Source organism: Prunus dulcis, chromosome 1 (genome assembly GCF_902201215.1).
Source record: "Prunus dulcis chromosome 1, ALMONDv2, whole genome shotgun sequence".
NCBI classification, from domain to species: Eukaryota; Viridiplantae; Streptophyta; class Magnoliopsida; order Rosales; family Rosaceae; genus Prunus; species Prunus dulcis.
In genome coordinates this window covers 32793657-32815504 of record NC_047650.1, presented here as the reverse complement: position 1 = coordinate 32815504, position 21848 = coordinate 32793657, and the positions used below count along the sequence as shown (strand labels likewise).

The 21848-nt window shown below is 36.9% G+C and overlaps 2 protein-coding genes across 2 annotated transcripts; one reads left to right on the top strand and one right to left on the bottom strand.

Annotated features, from left to right (window-relative positions):
• Window positions 1-7924: 7924 nt before the first annotated feature.
• Window positions 7925-12503, bottom strand: LOC117615853 (endo-1,4-beta-xylanase 1). The gene is made up of 8 exons (XM_034345016.1): window positions 12087-12503; window positions 11927-11989; window positions 11140-11489; window positions 10899-11058; window positions 10351-10703; window positions 10035-10212; window positions 9394-9930; window positions 7925-9199 (listed from the first exon to the last, which is right to left on the bottom strand). Exons 1-8 carry the CDS (start codon window positions 12153-12155, stop codon window positions 8084-8086), a joined length of 2826 nt encoding a protein of 941 aa, XP_034200907.1. The 5' UTR covers window positions 12156-12503; the 3' UTR covers window positions 7925-8083.
• Window positions 12504-20048: 7545 nt separating this feature from the next.
• On the top strand, window positions 20049-21644 carry LOC117614672 (zinc finger CCCH domain-containing protein 23-like). The gene has a single exon (XM_034343556.1). The coding sequence runs from the start codon at window positions 20162-20164 to the stop codon at window positions 21266-21268; it is 1107 nt and encodes a 368-aa protein (XP_034199447.1). The 5' UTR covers window positions 20049-20161; the 3' UTR covers window positions 21269-21644.
• Window positions 21645-21848: the final 204 nt, after the last annotated feature.

Below are 21848 nucleotides of genomic sequence, written 5' to 3'. Positions count from 1 at the left end.
TCTAAAAACAAATTCAAACTTTATGTAGAAAAATTGGAAACAACAAATTATCATTTTCTACCCGGTGTATTGATCTGATTGTTTTTTGTTTTCCTTTTTTTTTTTGTTGGTCTGATTTTATTTTAATTTTTCAATTTTCTTGTTCCACTTCATTATTTTATTTTGCTACACCAGTGTATATTAATTTTATCAAATATTATTCAATTTCATATTTATTTTAAACTAAAGATAATCGAATTTTATTATTTAGGTTTTCTTAAAATTAGATTTTCTTATTATTTTAATTATGCACTATTATTCTCAAATGATACATTTTTCATTGTTTGTAATAATTTTAACCTTTAAAATATCAGATTTTAAAAAAAAAATACATTTTTTAGGACAGAAATTATCAAAAAATAACTCCCATGTTATTATTCTCAAATTGTCGTACAAGACACGTTTTCACTATCTTTATATTATAATTTTATTTTTCAATTAATTTACCAGCTGTATTTTTGAATCCTGTAAATGCAAATTTGTTTCTCGTTTTCATTATCATAAAACATTCTCAAAAAAGGTTGCCGAACAAGCCTTAAATGTCACTACACCAAATAGTTATTGGTTACTCAACAATTACACATTCCGCTAAACCCTTCATTTCACATTAGAAATGTATAATTTTAAATTAGATGCGGGAACTTGTGCACAACCATCACTTTAATTTGAGTTTTATGGTGAAAATAAGCACCTTATACTAAAACTATAATCCCTCACGCCTTTTCTATTTCGAGAATTGGCAGTTGAATGAAGAAATAGAACGAGACTGTTAAAGTGAAAATGTCTCACATTTAAAAACTAACAAACTTTGAAAGAGCTTATAAAGCCAATTAATTTTAAAGTAGAACCTCAACTTCCTTCATCAATCTCATATAATCCCTCTTCAATTAAAACCAGAAAACAAATAAACAATGGATAAAAAAACTTATCCATACCATAACCCCATTATAATTTGCACTAACAATCATTAATCATTCTTCTTCAGGTCCAATAAGCACCCGAAAGAGAAATTGATGGACAAACAAATTGGGGATACAGTTCCCTTGGGGTTTTGTCTCATTAACCAAAGCACGCTAATGACAGGCGCAATTAAAGGATAAGCATAGCACTAAAATGATGATGTTCTCATTGCCTAATTGTTTTAGTTAAACATGACAAAAGTGTTGTTTAATCAAGTTTTTACTGTGCTCTTGGAGCTGCTTTATTCACTGTAACATCAAATAATTATTGATTTGATGACGATAAGAATAATCTAGACGTGTATTATTTACTTACTTACAAGACGCTCCATCTTTTCTTCTTTTCCATTGACTTGGATTTTATTATTCAACGGTTTAGAGCATCTTAATGCCTTAACACACATGCTTAGCTATTTACAGCTTATAATCAAATTAAACCAGTTACACATTTAACAGGTCAGCAATATTCCGCTTTCATTTTTTCCTTAAAGCGACAGGATCTGAATGCAAATCTCAGTAGCTAACTTCTCATCGAACACCTAGAAGAATTTATAATGAAATGACAATTGATTGACTTAATGTCGCATAACTATCGAGCATAAACTATATAAAAAATTTCTACTTCTCCTTAACTTTCCAAGAATAGATACGACGTAGTATACCCTTAAAAGATGTTTACATTTAAGAGTTCAACTACTAAACAAGCCACCCCCTAACCTTGAAAATCCCTCTTTTTTTGGTGTGCCAAAGTTAGGAAAAAGGAAGGGAGAGAAAATCGATTTGTTATAAAAATACAACGTAAATTGGTTTTCTTCCTCTTTATCTTTGTGCATTTGTATAGAAAAAAAGAGAATTAACTTATTTTCCAAGAATGTAAAGTTAATATGCATATATAAGCGTGAAGCGTTGATATATACATGTGAGTCCCATAATGTAACACTCATCACGTGAGGGTTTCTTGTTATAACAAAGGGGGTGCAATAAAGGAATTGAAAAATAATAAATGAAATAATAATGGAACAAAATATAACGTACAATTGTGCATAGCTGGGGGGGGGGCCTCTCTTTCACTGTTCACACATGCATACAAAGGCCTAAGTCATTAGAGAAGAAGAAATTATAGAATACTATAGTAGTATGGTCACGTGATATATTTTATATACGTATGTTACAATATGAATAGACGATATAGTTTATTTTCCTTTCTTTTAAGAAATAATATCAATACATATCAACTTATAACACATATACAATATATAGCACGTGATCATACTATCGTATTATTCACTTTCATACATGCAGAGGACTAGGTCACTAGAGAAGATGATCCGTAGTGCAATCTGTATTATTAGTAATATATGTACACATATATAAAAGGTAGGGCCGTAGGAGTACGAAATTTCAACGGTAAACAGTGGAATGGGACCCAGAGGAGGGCTGTGTGTACAAATGAGTCAGTCAAATGACGCATACATAGGTGAAAAAGAGCAAAACAGCAAAACAGAGCAAGACAAATTAACCTTAACAGTGACACAATAATATTAAAATATTATGTAGAGAAGGGAATGGGAGGGGTGGGGTGTGTAGTGTGACGTCGTTTTGCTGGTTGTGCAGCACTGCAACACGAGGTATAGCTGGCGGCGACGACCACCTTCGCTCACCCGCACGACGCACGCACCCAGAGAATTTAAAGAGAGCGAGAGAGGAGAAGAGAGAGAAAGACCCCACTGAAAACTGATCTGATGATCAGAGGGCCTTTTATATATATAAAGCGTGTAAAGAATCCCCCCGGGAGACTCGCGCTACATGTACACCTAAAGCCGTTGGGCGGGGCCATGGCCATGCACCAATTGCCAAACATGTCCTTAGCCAGTAAGCTTGTATGCTTTTAAGTTTTTAACTGCATTTTCTTTCTGCTTTTTTTCAGAGTTGAGATGGGAGAAAGATTGGACGTGTCCAAGAGGAAGACACGACCAGGGTGGTAGCTAGTAGCTAGTACTGGCAGCAGGTGCCCCCCATCTTCACTTGTCACTCACTCACACTGCTCTTCGCCTCTTCCCCATGCACCTTCTACTATTTCTTTCTTTCTATCACTCACTCACTCCCCAAGAACAATACTTCTTTGACCCCCAAAAAAGAAGAAGAAGGAGAAGATAGACATTATGCAGTGAAAAATAGTATATTTAATTTGCTAAACAAACACCCTATAAAGTGTAAAATACTGGGTTTCATGTTCAAAAGAGTAGATTTAATTTGTTAAAGAGACACCCCATGAAGGGTTTAATAATGGGTTTCATGTAAGGATAAGTGGAATGTAATGTTTATTTTTTAAATACAATTGATAGTTTAAACTATAAAAGAATGAGGAGTTTCTTATAGATACGTGGGAGTTTAAACTTGAAATCACATATTTGCAAGTCAAGTTTATTTTTCTACGAAATAAAGACCGGTTGGTGAAAGCAAACTTAAGTACATACATTCGTTCCCAACTGACATTAAAATATTAAAATATAAGTTAATTACAAAAATAGAAATAAATTAAAATAGAAGCTAAATACACCTGGCACCCTTCTTATTTGGGGCAGCTACCAGTTTGGGTTTGGCCTCTTTCTTAGAAAAAATGATGCGCATCAGTTTGGCTTCCATTTGAGCAGAAATAGTTCCACTGAATATCACAAAAACTACCGACTAAGTTTAAAAGTTAAATTCTAAAAAGATAAAAAGAGATGACCAAACTTGGGAGGAAATTTAATAATTTAAACATCGGGGGACATAAGTAACATACGTAGTATTGGTTTATTTTAATTTTTAATGTTGTCCAATCAGAAACGTCGTGGCAAGTTGTGATCCTAACACGAATATATACATGCACCATCGGGTTTGAGTTGGCGGGGATTAGATTGGATGCACAGTTCACCTGTCTATTATTGGTGCTCCCCTTTTCCCAATCACATCACCATCTTCTCATCATCATATGAATGAGCTGTTCCTGTCAACTCACTCACAACTTACAACAGAGCGCATAAATAAATAACATCAACGGAAAACTTCCTTCAATATGCTGGTAATATTTTCTTAACAGAGCTAACTAAGATAACTTGGAGGAAAAACTTTCACTGCAACAGGTTAATAGTTCACCTTTTTATCCGTAGTGGGTTTTGTTTTCTTTGAATGCAACATTTCAAACAATTCTGAGTGATAGACGCACTGCTGTTTTGACATTTAAATTTAGCATAAATAAATAAAATGCTATAAATTTATCATTCTTTTGACCGATTGACTTAACTCATATTTATTATTATTTTTAAATTTAAATTAGCATAAATAAATACGACGCTATAAATTAAATACCCTTGAGCTACCAGAAATTTGATGGGCAGTTCATTATTAATTAGTTACAGTAAAAAAGAAAGATTGGTATGTTTGATTATGGTAGAACTGTTGGTCTCATGAGTGAGAGTGAGACAAAGGTTTTTGAATACATCACAAGACAAGACATACATTACGTACCGTAGTAGGAGATAATGTATTTAAAATACTTGGTTAAGCAACCAATCAAAGTTAATGAAAAGCATCCAAGGAGATAATGTTCGGCTGTGATTCCAGATTAAGAAGCTATACGTGGAAGGATATTGTCCACGTACTCAAGTTTTGAAGACCTAGATTAAGATAATCATTCGTCCCCACCCAGCTGCTTAGCATACAAAAGCACAAGTTAAAACAATTGTCTTGGCTTTATTAGCTCGGTAAGTATTCGACTTTTGTGTCTAATTATGAAAGTGAAGAGGTTGGAGGGTCGCAACCAATGTGAAACAATAAAAGGTTTTGTCTTTAATTTGTAAGGGTAAAGATCAAAGCTGGCTGTTTCAATCGTACAGTGATGAGCACTAAGTATTGAGTATTGACTAAAAGATTAAGAATAAGGTATTATATGTCTAATTTCTTCTTTAAGAGTCGGATTTGATGGGAACAGAAAATAATCTAATTAGCGTAAACATAAAGACTCAAGTTGTTGAATAAAGAAAAGGTATCTTGTCTGTCTTTACCCATGGACTTTTTGCAATATCATGCATCAATAACCTATTGAATCTGTACAATTTTTCTTTTCTTTTTGGCTCTTATGAGTCTCATTTTCATTGGACATGTAATTTGTAAGGGGTTGAATTATTGATGAGGGAGTTTGTAAAATTGGCAATGTTGTTTTAACTTTGAATTTGTCGTATTTACTCGAGTTTGAATCTCCTTTTCCGTAATTTAGAGTAGAATATCGCTTGTATTCCAAATGATTTCACAGTCCATTCCATGAGAATAATTTGAGAGTGGAAAACAAAAATTAGTATTTTATTCCTCATTCTTCTTACAAGAATAAACAATATCAAGAAGAATGTCAGCATACCAAAAAACATGTGGCATTTCTTTATGCTCTGTGTTGGAGATAAAAATCCCCAAAAAAACTAATTTTGAATATTAGAGGAATCTAAATCCAGTAATTATTATTACAAGGCTTCCCTCCAGCAAAAGTTTAAAATTTTCAGCAGCGTATCATAATTAGTTTCAAAGAAGATTTAATTAATGGTTACAAGCTGCATGTAAATCATGACATCTGGATGATTGAATTGAAAGCATATGATATTACGAATTAACTTAAGCGACTTTTTAATGATTCTTAATCAGAACGTTTCTTTCTCAATGTCAAGCTTTTTTTCTAAAGTAATTAAAGCTAGCCCTCACTAAACAAATTTTAGTGCATGGACTTTCATCTATAGTCTTTCAAATTGGTTTTCCACATGTCTATCATTAAAAATTACCCGAGTTAGCAAAAGCTAACAGGACAGAATCTGCTTTCTCTTTGCACTTTGAATGTCCCAGATCATAATAATTGTAGGTAAGTATGCTGATGCCCACTCCAACAACCAGGAGAGAATCTCAGTCAAAAGCCTTTACTTTAATTCATTACTTAAATTCATATATGCGTAGCAGCGTAGCTATGATTAATGATAATTTACTATTGTCATAGACACTCATGGTGACCCATATGTCTCTGATTATCAGTAAATCTTCTTGCATGTCTTCCACGTGGCCGAGTAAAAAATTTGTTTAATATAATGGTATCAACATGCCAATGTAATATTGTAATACGATCACGCAATATAATCAATTCACATGAAGCGCTAGGTTAAACTTTTCAATGCAAAAACGAAAAAACAGCCCATAACATTTATTTTTCAGAAGACAGAAACAACCATTTGAGGATTATGCAAACACATACAGCAGTGTACGAGAACAACTTTATTATGTCTACTGATAAATTCTCTGATTAAGCCGCTTAACCAAACGAGTTTGTCCCGTGGGAAAAGGGTCAACGTAGTTTGACTAAAAAGAATTATTTGTGTTAATTGTCACTTATCAGTACTTGACTCTGAATCCTTGGGTAGAGATTCAGATTCAGATTCAGATTCAGAACCCTAAAATAAAAAGAAGGAAGAAAGAAACCAAAAGCAGGAAAACCTTTATTTATTTATTCTACTTATTAAAAATAAAATCTGAATTATGACAAGTTGAATAAAATGTTTAAAAATGTAGCACGTGCCAGAAGTTGATGTTTTCATTTCAGGATTTATATTAATCTATAGGGTTAGGGTTTCAGAGAACTACCAGTGGATGACCCATCCGTCATTTTGATTAGCACACAGTGAAGAAATTCTGGAGTTTATTATTTTTTAAGGTATTAAAAAAGAAAAAGAAGAAAAAGAAAAAGATTATTCAAATGTGAGAAGAGAGACTGTGTGTGAGTGGCAGCGGAGGTGTTGGTTAATGACAGACAGGAGCTTATTTCAGGAGCGGGTGGGTGGGTCCCACGAACGATGTCGTTTTGGGGGAAGGCGCGCGAAAACAGCGCGGGAGCTGTTTCCCAATGCACTAGACATCATAACTCTCTCTCACTCTCTCACTCTCTCACTCACTCTGCTCCTCCTACCAGTCCCCACTTCTCTCTCTCTCTCTCTCTCTCTCTCTTCCCTCAGTGTCTCACTCCACCATTCATTCATTCCCTTCAAACTTTTTTTTCTTTCTCTTCATACAATTTATTTTACCATTTTTAAGAAGAAAATAGACTTTTTTTTTTCTTTCTCGTGATGCTGACATCCATAACCGGTTAACGTTCGGTTTGGATTGAATTGAAGTTGAGTTCAAGCTAAATTTAGAAAATACAATATATTGAACTATTGTCAAATTTAATAAATTCAATCTTGAAACATTAAAGAAGCGGCGAAAATTCTTGTGAATAATAATTGAAATAGTTGAGGTCAGTAACAAATATATATATATATGGATGGTAAAATGGGCATTAATAAGAGAGATATAGGAGAGGGTCGGGTAATATGAGCCACGGGCAAGCCTGACTATGCACCCATGTGGGGTGTGGGGTCCATTGGAACCAGGTATTTAGAGACAGGGATGGGACTGTGTTTGGGTCCCATTTATCATCATAATCATGGTAAGGAAGAGAGAGAGAGAAGTAGAGAAGTAGAGAAGTAGAGAACTAGTTGTCATAGTGATAGTGATATATAGCTAGTAGTAGTAGTAGATGGTGGGAGTCTATCAGATTGATGTGATGGTGTTGGGTGGGCCCATTCCCTTTGATAAAGGCATTTTGGGTTTGGGCCCAATTTCCATGATTTATATAATTTGGGACCCAAATGATTGTTAGGAGGACGATTTGTACATGCTCCTCCCACAATTCTTTTTCTTCTACATATTTGGTAAAGTTTGATGTAACTCCATACGATTTATGTACATCTATTCGTAACATTTTTGTGTGTGAGTGAGTTAAAGAGACGATACCGATAACGGCCCGATTCTTAAAAGAAAGATTGGCCCATTAGCTCAATAGGCCTAATGGGCTTGTTTTATATTCTGCGTCGGACTGATCACAACCAACAAACTTCATCTTATTTCTTATTTCTTATTCTGTGTTTTATACATGTGGAACCTTTTTTCTGTGCACAACTGTGACAACAATGCAACACAAATTTGAAATATAAGGTATGAAAGTAATGATCCCTTCACTGAGTGAAGCAGCAAATTTATAGGGCAATGGGCACCTCTACCGGCGACTCACCCTGGCCGACAACAAATGTCTTCGCAAGTTTCTTTGGGGCAGTGGCAATTTCTATACTGTATGTTCCTTGGAAGCCTCTAAATATGAACTCTCCCTGCTCATCAATGTGGCCATGAGCCTGAGAAAGCCACTCTTTCTTGAGCTCTAAGTAGCGTTTTCCAGCTTCGTTCACATCACCTTCTGCATTCACTAAATGCGAGTTTTGTCGACTCATAAACAACTCCCAGAAACCCCACATCATTATACCTTCTACTGCAGGATTGGCAAAACCTTCCCTCAGCATCACTTCCAAATCATCCGCTCGAACATGTTCATTGACTGATGACACATCAAGCTCTGTGAACCAGATTGGCAGGCCAAGAATGCCCAATTTATCAAGAGCAGAACAAACAATCGGCCCCACTGGACTATCTATATGTCCTTGAATTCCAATGCCACCCACAGGTGCACCTTGCTGTTGCAAATCAAGAATATGTTCAATGTACCTCTCTGGTGATGATCGAGTATCGCATCCATCCTCAACGTGATAATCATTCACAAACAGAGTTGCAGATGGATCCAGTTGGTTTGCACTCTTGAACATCTTTGCTCTGATATCTTTACCCAGCTTGTCTTGATAGAATGAGCCATGCAGCATCTCGTTGTTGACATCATAGTGCATGAACTTCCCTTTGTAGCGGGTAAGAAGATCTGTGAGCCGACTTTGGACAGCCGTTGCCAAGTCATTTTGGCTCAATGAACGGATCCATTGCTGGACTGTGTCCACCACTTCCCAGAAGATACAATGACCTCGGATGGCTATGTTGTGACTCTTGCATAAGTCCACCAACTCATCAGCATCCTTGTAATTGAAATTTCCTTTTTGGGGTTCAGTCCAATACCACTTCAACTCATTTCCAAATACAGCCCAGTTGAAGTTTTTAACGAAAAAATCAACAAAGTCTTCATTGTCAATGTTTGTTCTGCTTATGCATGTCCCAAATGGAAAACTGTTTTGCGTTTGTTTAACTTTCACAAAGCAGCCAAGCAGGCTGCTTGAGTCCAATCCTGAAAATTTTAGGACAACATCACGCTTTCGGATCTGCATTCCAACAAAGGAGAAATACTCAAATTCGGAACAAATTAGGGGAATGCGAATTCAGATCACTATATACTTAGGCTCTTATCTTATGAAGCAATGCTCAGTGAGACAAGTTTGATGATGCTTGTAATAATGTTATGCTGGAAATACTTATAATGATGCTTGCAAAACAAATGAAAGAACAAAACCTTTACCTTATCAGTCTGCCTCTTCAAGTATTTAAATCTTGCTTGTCTGTCAACAGGGAATATCTGAACCCCAGCAACCATTAAATCTACACCTGGAGCAGGGCCTTGGACATAAACCATTACTTTGGATGGTTGCTTCTCAATTCTAAACGAACCACCGATTTCGTGCCATCTGTTGTCACTCGCCTCAACTTGCCCTCCATTCACCCACTGGTTGTCCACACCAAGTGCAATGTTCACATTTTGTGGACCAGTTGCTCCGGCACCGGTCCGAACCCAAGCAGATACTTGATATGTCAAAAAGAGTTTCAGTTTGTCACCAATCATCTGGGCAGGACCCATCCAAGTCTGTGTGCGCTTCGTTACAAGGATGTAGCGACCGCTTAAAGGTTCATGAGGTCCAAGGCCATCTCTTGCCATTGGAGGAAGTATATGAGGTGAACCAGTTCCGACACTCAAAGTGCAGTTACCAAGCGGAAACCAGCCATTGGTGCCCTTACTTAGATTGCTGTTCTCAATTATATTTACTCCAAAGGCTGGATTCTATGAAAACAAAAGCCAAAACTTGAGTGCTTATATCTATGTATTCAGCTCCAAGAAAACATGCTCTGAAATAATATAGAAAAAGAATCACTTAATCAACAAACCTCAATAACTGGTGGAGGGGAGGGAGGGACTCGCTCAGCATGCTTGACAACTAAACTGTTGAGAAGAATATCCGTTCCTGCTGGTGGACCTTCTAGATAAACGACTACTTTTGATGGGGAGCCATTTAAAAGGAACTTCCCCTGCAACTGTGCCCAATCCTTGTCTGTTGCCTGCACACTTTATAGCAAACCAACTTCGATTAAGATTAAGGCTAATCTGATAAGGTGCAAATGAACATAATAATCAAGATTTTTAATTGAAGAAACAAATTATATGACAATTTCATTAGAAAGAGACATGGAGAAAGATAATAACTTAGCAATGCCGATATACTGTTCACGTTGATTTGGTGACTGGACCCATAAGGTAGCCCGTACATCAGAACTAGTGACATTGTTACCAAATATCCGAACAACAGCAGTGGCCTCATATGCTAGCTTCCTTTGCAGTCTTCCAGTGACGTCCTGCTGGATGCCATTCCAGCTCTGCGTGCGTTCTGTTGCAGATGCAAATACCTTTCCAGTTTGAGGGACGATTTTCCCGTCTCCCATCGAGTCATGCAGAACAATTTTGCAGCCTCTTCCAGACCAGTTATTCAATCCATCATCGAATTTTGGATTTAGGATTATATTCTCATCCCCAAGATTGACATTTCCTGAGCTTCCATTCTTTCAAAACACAAAAGGAAGATACACATTCCAAAATCAATCAGCAATAGATGATAGCAAAGAAGAAAAAGACCTTTTCCTACTTTTAAAAAACTTGATAACAGTCGCTGCAAACTTCTTCCATAAACAACACTTAATTGCTACCTCTTTCTTATGCTATACTTCAGAGGGAGCAAGAAAAGGGACTATAAGTACCTGGCATTCCTTTGGACTAGAAGATGAGATCACAACAGACTTTATAAGAATGTCAACTCCAGGAGAAGGCCCTTCCAAATAGAATACAACCCGATCAGGCATTGTTGACAGTGAAAACTTTCCATCCAACGTTTCCCACCTCCCATTCGATACAGAAATTCTGCAGATGGTTCCTACTGTTAAAACAAGTTCCTTATCTATAAAGAAACAAATGCAGTAATACGATAAAAACATCGGTTACCTTCCAATCAACAAGAAGTTAGTTGCTGAACCTTGGTATTCAAGTTTCAAAGTTGCCAGGACATCAGCAGATCCCTGAAGAGGTCCAGAGACTCCAACACAAGCCGAAACCACATAAGTGGAACCTGGGGAAATTCTCCCTGTGATATCTTGCTCCAAGCCTTGCCAACATTCTTTTCGATTGTTAACAACAGCATAATTATTGCCTGCTGACTTTGCTTCTGGGTGACCAGAATCAGCTGAAACTACAAAGCCGTCGCAGCAGTTGGGGTGCCAAGAATGCAGCCCTCCAGAGAAATCATGGTTCAGTACGATATTTGTAGCATGGCTGCTACTTGAATTGACCAATTTCTAGCCGGAGAAAGCAGAAGTCATAAAAATGTTGGAGCATTTGGAGCATTTAAGTTCAGGTAGCTACTTCTTAAAACCCTTTATCATCATTTTCCTCTTTTAAGGACTCAAAATCAAATACCATGTAACGTCAGATTGTCTGCTTAGATTTATTTATAAATAAATAAATAATTCTATTTTTTGTGTTCATTATTTTGAATATATATATATTTCGTGTTCAAAAGTCAATTTGCTTCGATTTCAAAGTTCAGTGAGTTCTATAAAATAAAAAAGAATAAAGTAAAATACATGTTTATAAAGTAAAAGACAATTGCAATTCTCCTGAATTAAATATTCTCCAAAAGCAACCTAACGAATAACCCAATGTCAAGAAAAGCGTCCGCAAAACTTGAGGAACAAAACAGAACAGAACAGAACAGAAGAAAAAAAGGCCATACCTCCTTGTGGTCGGCGCCATTGTCGGTCTGTTTTTGGTTCTCCATGGCTTCTTCTTTGGATCTCTAACCCAAAACCAAAAAACCAAAAATAATTAAAGAAATACAAAATCAGTAGCTGCATTTTACTCATAAAAGATAATTAGAGAACTAAAAACACTACCTTTGGATGATTCTGCTGATTGCTTTTGGAGACTAGGCTTCTGAAGCACCAAGCTCTGAGCCTCCTCATATATAAACACAATCCCAACTGCAAATTTTCGAGTAAAGTGAAGACTACGAAAAGCGCGGGACCATTTTTTTATTTGTCTACCTGGGTTTAATTTAACCCAAACAAACAAAACATTTGGATCAACAAACCTTAAAAGCAACGAACGACTCTACCAATCTGAACAAATAAATTAGAAAACAAGACAAAAAATCTTGGTCCTTTCTTTGTTGTTCCAAGGATTGTGCTTTGCTTTGTCTTGCAGATTGGTGGTATGCTTGTATTGGAATGGAAGCTCCCGAGAGGGGTTTAATTTATGATTTTGAATATTCATTTGCCTTTCTAGCCTTTGACTGCACGATACATGAATGATATTAATCTTTCGGCTGTTGGATCCTTTGCAAAATTAGGTGAGACTGGGCCTTCATAACTATCCGTGCTCATTGAGTCAATGGTTATATTTATAAGACTGGAACCCAACTTTGAATTTTCATTTGCAAATTTCAAATTTGTGTGCAAGGCTGCAAGCCCAGAAAGATATAAGATTGGGCACAAATGTTCCATCAATATGAAATAATCATTTTAGGCAGACCAAAAATTAATGGGTTTTAGTTTTTGCAAAATATAGTAAGGGTAATAATTTTCTTTAAGACAAATAAATGAAGAATTAAAGATAATGTTAATATGCCAATGGTCTAGCCCAGTGGAAAAATGTATTAAAGAGTTCTGCAATGTTAGGATCAATGCAATTTTATTGCATGAAATTGAATTAAAACAATAAAATCTCACTTGTAATGATGTGATTTAGTTCATTGTAATAGATGCAATTGCAATAGAGGGTGCTATGTGATGAACCCTTTATTGCAATTGTAATAAGCTAACTATGGGACCCACATGTTAATAAAAATTGAAAAAAAAATACAGCAATTAATGTATTATGTTTTTAAGAGCATCCGTAATGGTTGTTCAATAATTCAATGTAATAGAAAAAATACATTAATTAATTTTTTTTCTTCAAATATATTCAAAATTGGTCTCTTTTTAAAGATCTCATTGAGAATATTGCAATGTTACAATTTTTAATGTTATTGAATTTGTCCATTTTATTTTATTTGAGTATGTAAAAAAATGTGTAAATAGATATAACTATTGATCTGAAGCTATTGAACTGTACTATTGCAAGTAAAACTGCAGTTCAATTCAATAGATGCCAAAAAAGATCAATTTCTTGAACTATTGAACAACCATTGCCGATGTTCTAAGAGATCTTAGGTTCGAATCCCTTAACATCTTGGTTGTGAGAAACCCCCTCTCTCCTATAGTTCGGACTATCATTTTCTATATATATATGGGACTGGGTATATATGCCTCTCTCAAAACGTATCTAACAGTTCAAGAGTCTTGACCCAAGAACTGGAAAGTAAATTTCTTGGCAAACTGAGAACCCATAAACCAATTTCAAAAGCCCGTCTTGTATTTCGGTCTTAAGCCAATTTTGATGCAAAACGACCCAACGAACCATTACCCGTTTAAGAATAATCCTTTAATTAGTTTTATAATTAATCCTCCTCCATTTTTATTCGTCGAAGACTTTAAGGCCAGTTTGGTATTCTACTCAAAAGTCACGAGTTTTTTTGTTCTATCTTTGACTTTGAATACATCAAGCAAATTGGTTTTCATTTTTATAACAATTTTTTGAGTCGGTTGGAGCATAACAATTTGTGGGGTTTAAGTATTAAGTTCGGGTGATGTGTCTACAAAAATTCCTTTATGGATATGAAAAGGCCTGTAAATTAATTGTTAGATTCTATGACTGGAACCAGAACAAATGTTGAATCACCAGAAGCAGATTAAATAAGCCTGTAAATGAAAAACAACTAAGACTGTGAAGTGAGAGGAATGAAAGAGTGTTTTGGGCTCTAAATGTACGAGTGAACAGCAAGAACCAATTATATTCCGTGGTGCCTTGCCTTGACTGCCGCTTGGAGAAGAACCAATTATGTTGCCAATGGAAGAAGATAGCTTGAAATGCTCTCTGGTTTCGTACTACAATTTTTGGCTACATTCATTCAGATTCAACATGTCGCACTTCCCTCATAACGTTCAAATTGTAGTTTCAGTGAAATGTTCGGATTGAAGTTCATTACGGAGCTATAAAGCCTTATGAAGATGTGTGTGTTTGTTTGTGGTTGCAGCCTCGCATCGCAGGTTAAGTATTCGACCATTGAAGATTTGAACAAGGCTTTCTGTGCTCCGGCCTCTTGCTTGAAAACATTTTTTTTTATTGAAATCGCAAAGAACAATGGGATGCCTTGTGTACTTGCAAACTAAATGGACGAAATAAAAAGATTTTGAGTTTCAATCGTGTTACTTTTCTTTTTTCCTTCTTTCTTCAATCATGCACCATTTATCATTATCAGAAAAGCTGTCATGTCAAAGTGTAGTTTTTAAATCCTTGATGCAGAAAAACCGGGCGACTTTAATCTATGATCACCACAGACCAAGGTCTGCTGGTGTAGACAAAGGGGTGAAGAAACCTCAAGACTTCTCTTTCAAATTTTGGACTTAAATACTTGGTACAGTCATGATCTAAAATTAAAGAATTCGTCATCAGAGTACAGAGAGTTATAAGATTACACAGGTTGAAGAAAGATCAAAATTCATTTAATCGGGTTCTGGTGTACATAAGAAAAGCCAAAAACTAAACTCAGCTATCCTAAACCAAAACCAGAACCAAATTTTAGGACTGGTAAATGTCACGAATTCGCAGGTATCTTTAGCACCACCAATAATTGAAATGCTCTTGATCTTGAGATCTGATGTAAATCTATCAGAAATAAATGAACAAAATATAACTCAATCAGAATGTAAAGTAACGACATCAGAGATAACTTCATCTGATAAGTTGGTCTTCGAATGGTAGGTTTTAATAAAATTTCTCAAGATGCAACACAAATGCGGATCCAAAAGCTGCATTTCAGTCAAATTACATTACTGAGAGAATTGACAAAAAAAGAAGAAGGGAATGGAAACTTTCCATCCAAGGACAGATGCAAACAATCAATCAGACTGACTCAGTTTGTAAACAATCAAAACAGAAGGAACATGAAACTGGAAATTGAGGTTGGAGAATATCTGCTCCCCATCAGCTTCCTAGCAACCGAACATAACCAAAAACAGAAAATGGAAGATACTGAATTCAATTGCAATTTCTCAGCTTGGAGAAATTGCAATATCAGAGGGATATTAGATGGTAAAATAAAACTAAAAAGAAATAAGGTTTCCTTCATTGTGCTCAATTTTTATAGTTTTCATGTTCTAGAAAATTAAACAACATGGTTTTTGAAGCAGTACAAAAGGCAGTGGATAAATACCTTGTCTGGTACTCCAAGACTCCTTGAAAATTGTCGACCAAATCCCACTCCTTAAAACAACAAGAAGACGTGTTTCAAGGCTGTAAAGTTGAATTTTTCAATTAACTCTGGGTACAAGCTAATATGGAAGGAATACCTGAATGGCTTGCATTCCTTGAACATCTGAAAAGTCAATGCCATCTCGGTTGATGAACTTAGTTTAAGCAATGCAGCCTTGTTTTTAGTTTTTTCCAAATACAAAAAATGCGATGAAGTGAACATTGAACATCTATCAAAGACTCTTATGATATTTATTTTGTTTGAACTACACCAATATAAGAAATACAGGCCTTAGGTAGAAAATATTAAAGTTCGAACTTACGCCCTCATCTTGGAAGGACTTGTTCCATCAGCACCACCAATAATAAAAATGCTCTTGATCTTGACATCTGATGTAAATTTATCAGAAATAATGAACAAATTATAATTTAATCAGAGCGTAAAGTCACGAGATCAGAGATAACTTGGTCTTAGAATGGTAAGTTTTAATAAAATTTCTCAAGATGCAACACAAATGTTTCAAAAATAAGTACAGCAATGTCTAACATCAGATATAGCAGATGAGCACTAGAACAAAAGATAATTATAAATGACACACAAATTAAGTGGTTAAATCCCATACTCAAAACTCATACAGATCTAACAAAACATGTTACCATTGAAATTGAATGAAAATACGGAAAAATGGGTACAACTACTCAACCAATGGACATCCATTGCATGTTTATGCATTCTTTAACTCATGTCCTGAAGATAACACATAAAACAACAAAAGTGGATATTCACGCAATGTAAACAAGTAACTCAGGATCACCCTCATTGCTCTCCAAGTGTTCCTGTTAGGATCAGATGACTCAACAAATGGAGCCCCATAAAGCAGACCAACTCAGTTTGTAACTAATCAATCAATACAACAAAAGAAACATGAAACTGAATATTTAGGTAAGAGAATATTTGTTCATCATCAGCTTCCTAGAAACCAAACATAACATAAACCAAAACAGAAAATGGAACTGATTTTCAATTGCAATTTCTCAGCTTGTAGGGTTTGAATTTTCAAAGAGACGCAATTCAGGTGAAACTTGGACTTATTCAATAGAAAGAGCCCAATATTTATCACAAAACTTGACAACTTCTTCAGAGCTATCGACAATTTGACAAATTTCAAATGAACGCACTCTAAGTCACAGCAAAAAGAATGCACAGAAATAAAGAGTGAATTGTTGGAAGAGCCAGCCTTTACGTTGTTGATAAATGGTGAGAAAGAGTGAGTGCTAAAATTCTAGCTTGATGTATTTGTAGAGATGCCAGACCCGCCCCCCGCCCAGGAAAATAAAAAATAAAAAATAAAAAATTGTGGGTGCTAGGCGGGTCCTTTTTTTTCCTTTTTTTTTTTTTCATTTTAATAAATAGTATAGCCGCTCGGCTATACTTCTATATTATAACCATTAAATATATTATTTAACGAGTATAGCCGCACGGCGTTACTATACCCATTAAATATATTATTTGACGAGTATAGCCGTTCGGCTATATGATACCCATTAAATATATTATTTAAAGCGTATAGCCGACCGGGTTTACTATACTCACCAAATATATTATTTCACGGGTATAGCCGTGCGGCTATACGATATTATTTCAAAAGTATAGCCGGTCGGCTATATTATACCCATTTTTAACGAGTATAGCCGTGCGGCTATACTACATCTAATAAATATATTAATTTAATCTCACCCGTACAAAAATCACAACTTCCATGCTACCGTCGCTTGGAGTTCTGATTGCACCATGGAGGCTGAGAAAGCCACAGACGTGTCAGACATTCAGAACGAGGAGGCCAGCGAGGTGATCGAATCAGCGCCGCCCCTCAAAGTCGGGGAAGAGAGAGAGCTCGGTATCTCGGCCTCAAGGAAAAAAATGACCGGATCCGCCTAGACCTGCCTAGGCCGATTTTTCGAGCTTTGTCAGAACCGATTTGGCGAACTTTTTCTCTAAAACCCTAGCTTGATGTGGATTATAATTCCCACGATTTATGAATTAAAATAATTTGATTTTTAAAATTAAATTAGCCCAATTTCAAAAGCCCGTTTTTCATTTTGGGCCTCAGCCGATTTTGATGCAAAACGACCCAACGAATCATTACCCTTTTGAGAATAATTCCTTTCATTAGTTTTATAATTATTTAATGGTTGAAGACTTTAACTCTTCCGAGTGCTTTTAAAAGGGTTTTATGACTGCGATTAAGATAGAAACTGGTGCTCAATTTGGGTTTATTTAGTGATTTAATATTGTGATGTGCAGCATATCCTGGCGACATTTACTAAGCACGAGGCCCTAAACCACGGGCCGATGAGATTTGTCTTGCATAAACCCCCACCAAATCACAATTATTAATATCTTCATTCTCTTTTTGCTAAGCCTAGCATCTTTATTCTAATTTACAAGTAGACCATCCAAATGCATGGGATTAAATGATTATCCACTTATTCACCGTCATCCAACTAGTTAAATTAGGTAACATCATAACCAAAGCTAAGAGCATGGTTTTATTTTATTTTAAATTCATTGAAACTATGGAATGAAGAATTTGAACTCGGATGCATAAAGATGAGTATAACTGTTCTAGTCAACTTAATTAAGCTTATATCTTTATTCAAAACAAATCATGATTAATTTATAGATTTTATAATGTACATGAGCGGCTAACCGTAACATAACTCTCGATAACAAAAGAGTAAAGATTAAACATAAATCAAACAAAAGTGACATTGTTAATTTGTGACTATCTTCCCTTGCCATTTTTTAACCATTTGTTTAAGATTCTGTTTTGTTCTAATATCCATGATGACATTTACATATTGGAAAAACAAGATAAATATAAAAAAATAAAATCTCCAGTGGACTGAGTCGACAAGATCATGAGGATCTCGAGGAGGGCAAACGCGGAGGAGCTAATCAGGTGCCACACGTACACCATCCGTTCAGCTAGAGCCCTGCGACTATCAGCCAAGGACGAAGTTAAGTCACCGCCACCTCGAGAAACCACCAACCACGTGTATGTACAGCATCGCTCAACGAGCTCACACGTGTTTTCCGTACAGAATTTGTTGTTTGCAAATTACACGTAACCCTCCCTCCATCCCAGAGTATTTATGAACCATCCATTGACGGAGGATCCCACAGCGATTGCATTTTGCCGACCTGTCAACTTTTCTTTATTGAAGGGGTTGGGCCTACAACCTCTCAGTCTCAAGCTTCTTATCACCACCTTGACCCGGTTAGGTTAACCTGGACCCAAATCTACGTGCAATTTTAATCCGGTGGTACTACTTTGTACCAAACCAGGGCCCGTGGTCCGTGAGTTCATAAATCCAAGTAGCTCGTTGGAATGAATGCACAATCTCCATGTATTACGACCTTTTATTCTTTCAACGCTCATTAAAGTTCCAATTTAATTATTCCATTACATTTTTTTGTTGGTTTTAGAGGATAAAATAGTATCAAAATTGACGTTTTACCCCTTGAGATAGAATTGATATAATTTGAGGAAATGACTAAATTAGAACACGTATGAAAAGTGAAAGACATAAATAACACACAAACAAGTTCAAGAATCAAAATAAAACTCGGTTATAAATTCAAGCACCACTATAATTAAAAGTTTCACTTTCTTTAGCACAAACTACTTAAGTTATAAACCCTCTATAAACATGTCTTACTTCGGACAAACATTTATCCAATTACCATTTTAATAAATACTGAACATAAAAATCTTGGGCAATATTATTTTAGAAATCTAAACTTTGCACAATTTTGTGTGAAAATAGCTCTTCCATGGAAAATACGCAAGTACTATTTTTGTCTTGAAGATTAAGGTATATCAACGAGCTATAAGTCTATAATCAATCATAATCGAAGTGGTTGAAATGTTGCATGACTTTCATTGCTTGATCTTATCTTCCTTTTTTGTTTGATCATGAACCTTATCCTCCATTTCTGCATGCATTTTTAGGTGAAAAACGTTATAAAGCAAATTTGATTGGGGGAAATAAAACATTTTAAACATCAAACCAGATCTATACAAGTTCATGCACCGATTTATTGGATTCGATCCTATAAATCTTTGTTTGAGATCAACTAAGTGTTGGTTGGCTTTCTTCCAAGCAATACCTTTTTTTTTTTTCCTTTTTTTTTTTTGCTTTTTAAATTTTTGAAGGGTGCGAAGCAATTTAGATGTAACATTATAATTATAATAAATATTTAAAAAAGGTGCAAGTGCAGCATTAAAAATAGGATTTATTGTTTTAAAAAATGTAAAATATATTAAAATTTGAACGTTGGCTTTCCATGGAAATAGAGGGGCTATTCTGGAGGCGGTAGATATTTTACTAGAGTTAATTGACCGCAGTTACGTATTTAACTCCACCACGGTTAACTTAAAACCCAACCCCACTCTGTGATTATGTGGCCTACTTGGCAAGTTGGCATTTACCCTCTCTCTCTCTCTCTCTCTCCTTCTTCATCCTACTTCAAAACCGTTTATATATATGAGACACTCGGCGACCATCTTCTCTCGCATTTGCAGAAACTCCCGAGTCCAAGCCCCACCCGAAAATGATGTTAGGAGAACCGACCCGACTGCACCCGACCCTCCAAGTCCCTCCGTGGGACCCATTCGACGATCTCACCCCAACGTCACCGTTCTCCGCCCCAAATCCCTCCGTTAACGTAAACAGCAATGCCGGTAACGGAGACTACTCTCCACTGTCTCCGATGTTTCTTGACTCGCTCGCCGCACTCCACCGTTACCTTCCGTCAAACGAGTCTGACTCGCTCGGCGACGACCCGGACATGCCCATGAACCCGATCTCCTGCGACCAGTTCCGCATGTTCGAGTTCAAGGTCCGGCGGTGCGCGCGTGGCAGATCACATGACTGGACCGAGTGTCCGTACGCCCACCCAGGCGAGAAGGCCCGGCGCCGCGACCCGAGAAAGTACCACTACTCGGGCGCCGCCTGCCCCGAATTCCGCAAGGGCCACTGCGCCAAAGGCGACTCGTGCGAGTTCGCGCACGGCGTTTTCGAGTGTTGGCTCCACCCGGCCCGTTACCGGACGCAGCCATGCAAGGATGGGCTGGGCTGCCACCGCCGGGTCTGCTTCTTTGCTCACACGCCCGAACAGCTTCGGGTCCTGCCCGGGCAGAGCCCGAGAACTCACGGGTCGGGCGCTTTCGACTCGTATTCGTACGGTTCGTCACCCACCTCGATCCTGATATCGCCGCCGATATCTCCGCCGTCTGACTCGCCACCAATGTCGCCTAACAGCCCTCAACTCGGCTGTAACTCGGTGAGTGAACTCGTCGCTTCGATGCGGAACTTTAAGCTTGCTAAGATGAAAATGAGTGCTCCGCCTGCATGGGGCCCACAAATGGGATCTGGGTTTGGTTCTTCTCCACGCGGGTCTGCGCTCCGACCCGCGTTTTGTAGCCTTCCTTCGACTCCGACTCGGACCTCGGGGCGGGCTGGACCCGGGGCGGTTGATATTTGGGACCACCCTTGCGAGGAAGAGCCGGCAATGGAGAGGGTGGAGTCCGGGAGGGATCTCCGAGCGAGAATGTATGCGAGGCTGAGTAAGGAAAACTCGATGGGCAGAGTCGGCCGAGTAGACTCGGGCATGTCAGCTCCTGATGTGGGCTGGGTTTCGGAGCTAGTGAGTGAATGAAACCCGAGTGCAGTGTGAACTCGTTTGTCGATCGTGTTCCGTTTTGATTCAATTTTTTGGCTGATGCGTTAAATATCAGTGGCCTTCTGATTCTTCTGACCTTTTGTGAATAGAGGTTAATTTTGAAACTGTTGTAAATAGTTGATGTGATGAACTGTGAAGGAAGGAAGGAGATTTTGCAAAGTTCCGTTCTGCAAATTTGTACAGATAAAAAAGAAGAATTTGTTGAGGCTGCTGGGGATTTGGGTAGCTGTTCTTTACTTTCAATGTCTATGAATTTTAATTTTCTTTTTGCATCTTTTGTCAAATTTTCTCGGATAATCATATTGTAAGTTCATTTTCATGGCTCAGTTAATCAATTTTGTTTTTCCCTATTTCTGCAATTGAATTGTGTTTTTTTTTCCGTAATTAATGTCTTACAATTTAATCTGGATAGTTCAACATTATGATGAAAAAGTTGTGTTTTGTCTTCAAGTTTCAGACTGAAGCTTTGGATTCTCAAGAATTATGAAATTTAGTAATTATTTTTAGTCTTATTTATTTTGCCTTGCATTTAAATTTGAGATTCTCTTCTTGAACA

Coding starts and splice junctions, on each gene's coding strand:
- LOC117615853 (XM_034345016.1), bottom strand. CDS start 12,155: ATGAGGAGGCTCAGAGCTTGGTGCTTCAGAAGCCTAGTCTCCAAAAGC. Junction 11,059..11,139: donor AACTTCTTGTTGATTGGAAG/GTAACCGATGTT, acceptor AACCATCTGCAG/AATTTCTGTATCGAATGGGA. Junction 10,213..10,350: donor CAGTATATCGGCATTGCTAA/GTTATTATCTTT, acceptor TTTGCTATAAAG/TGTGCAGGCAACAGACAAGG.
- LOC117614672 (XM_034343556.1), top strand. CDS start 20,162: ATGATGTTAGGAGAACCGACCCGACTGCACCCGACCCTCCAAGTCCCT.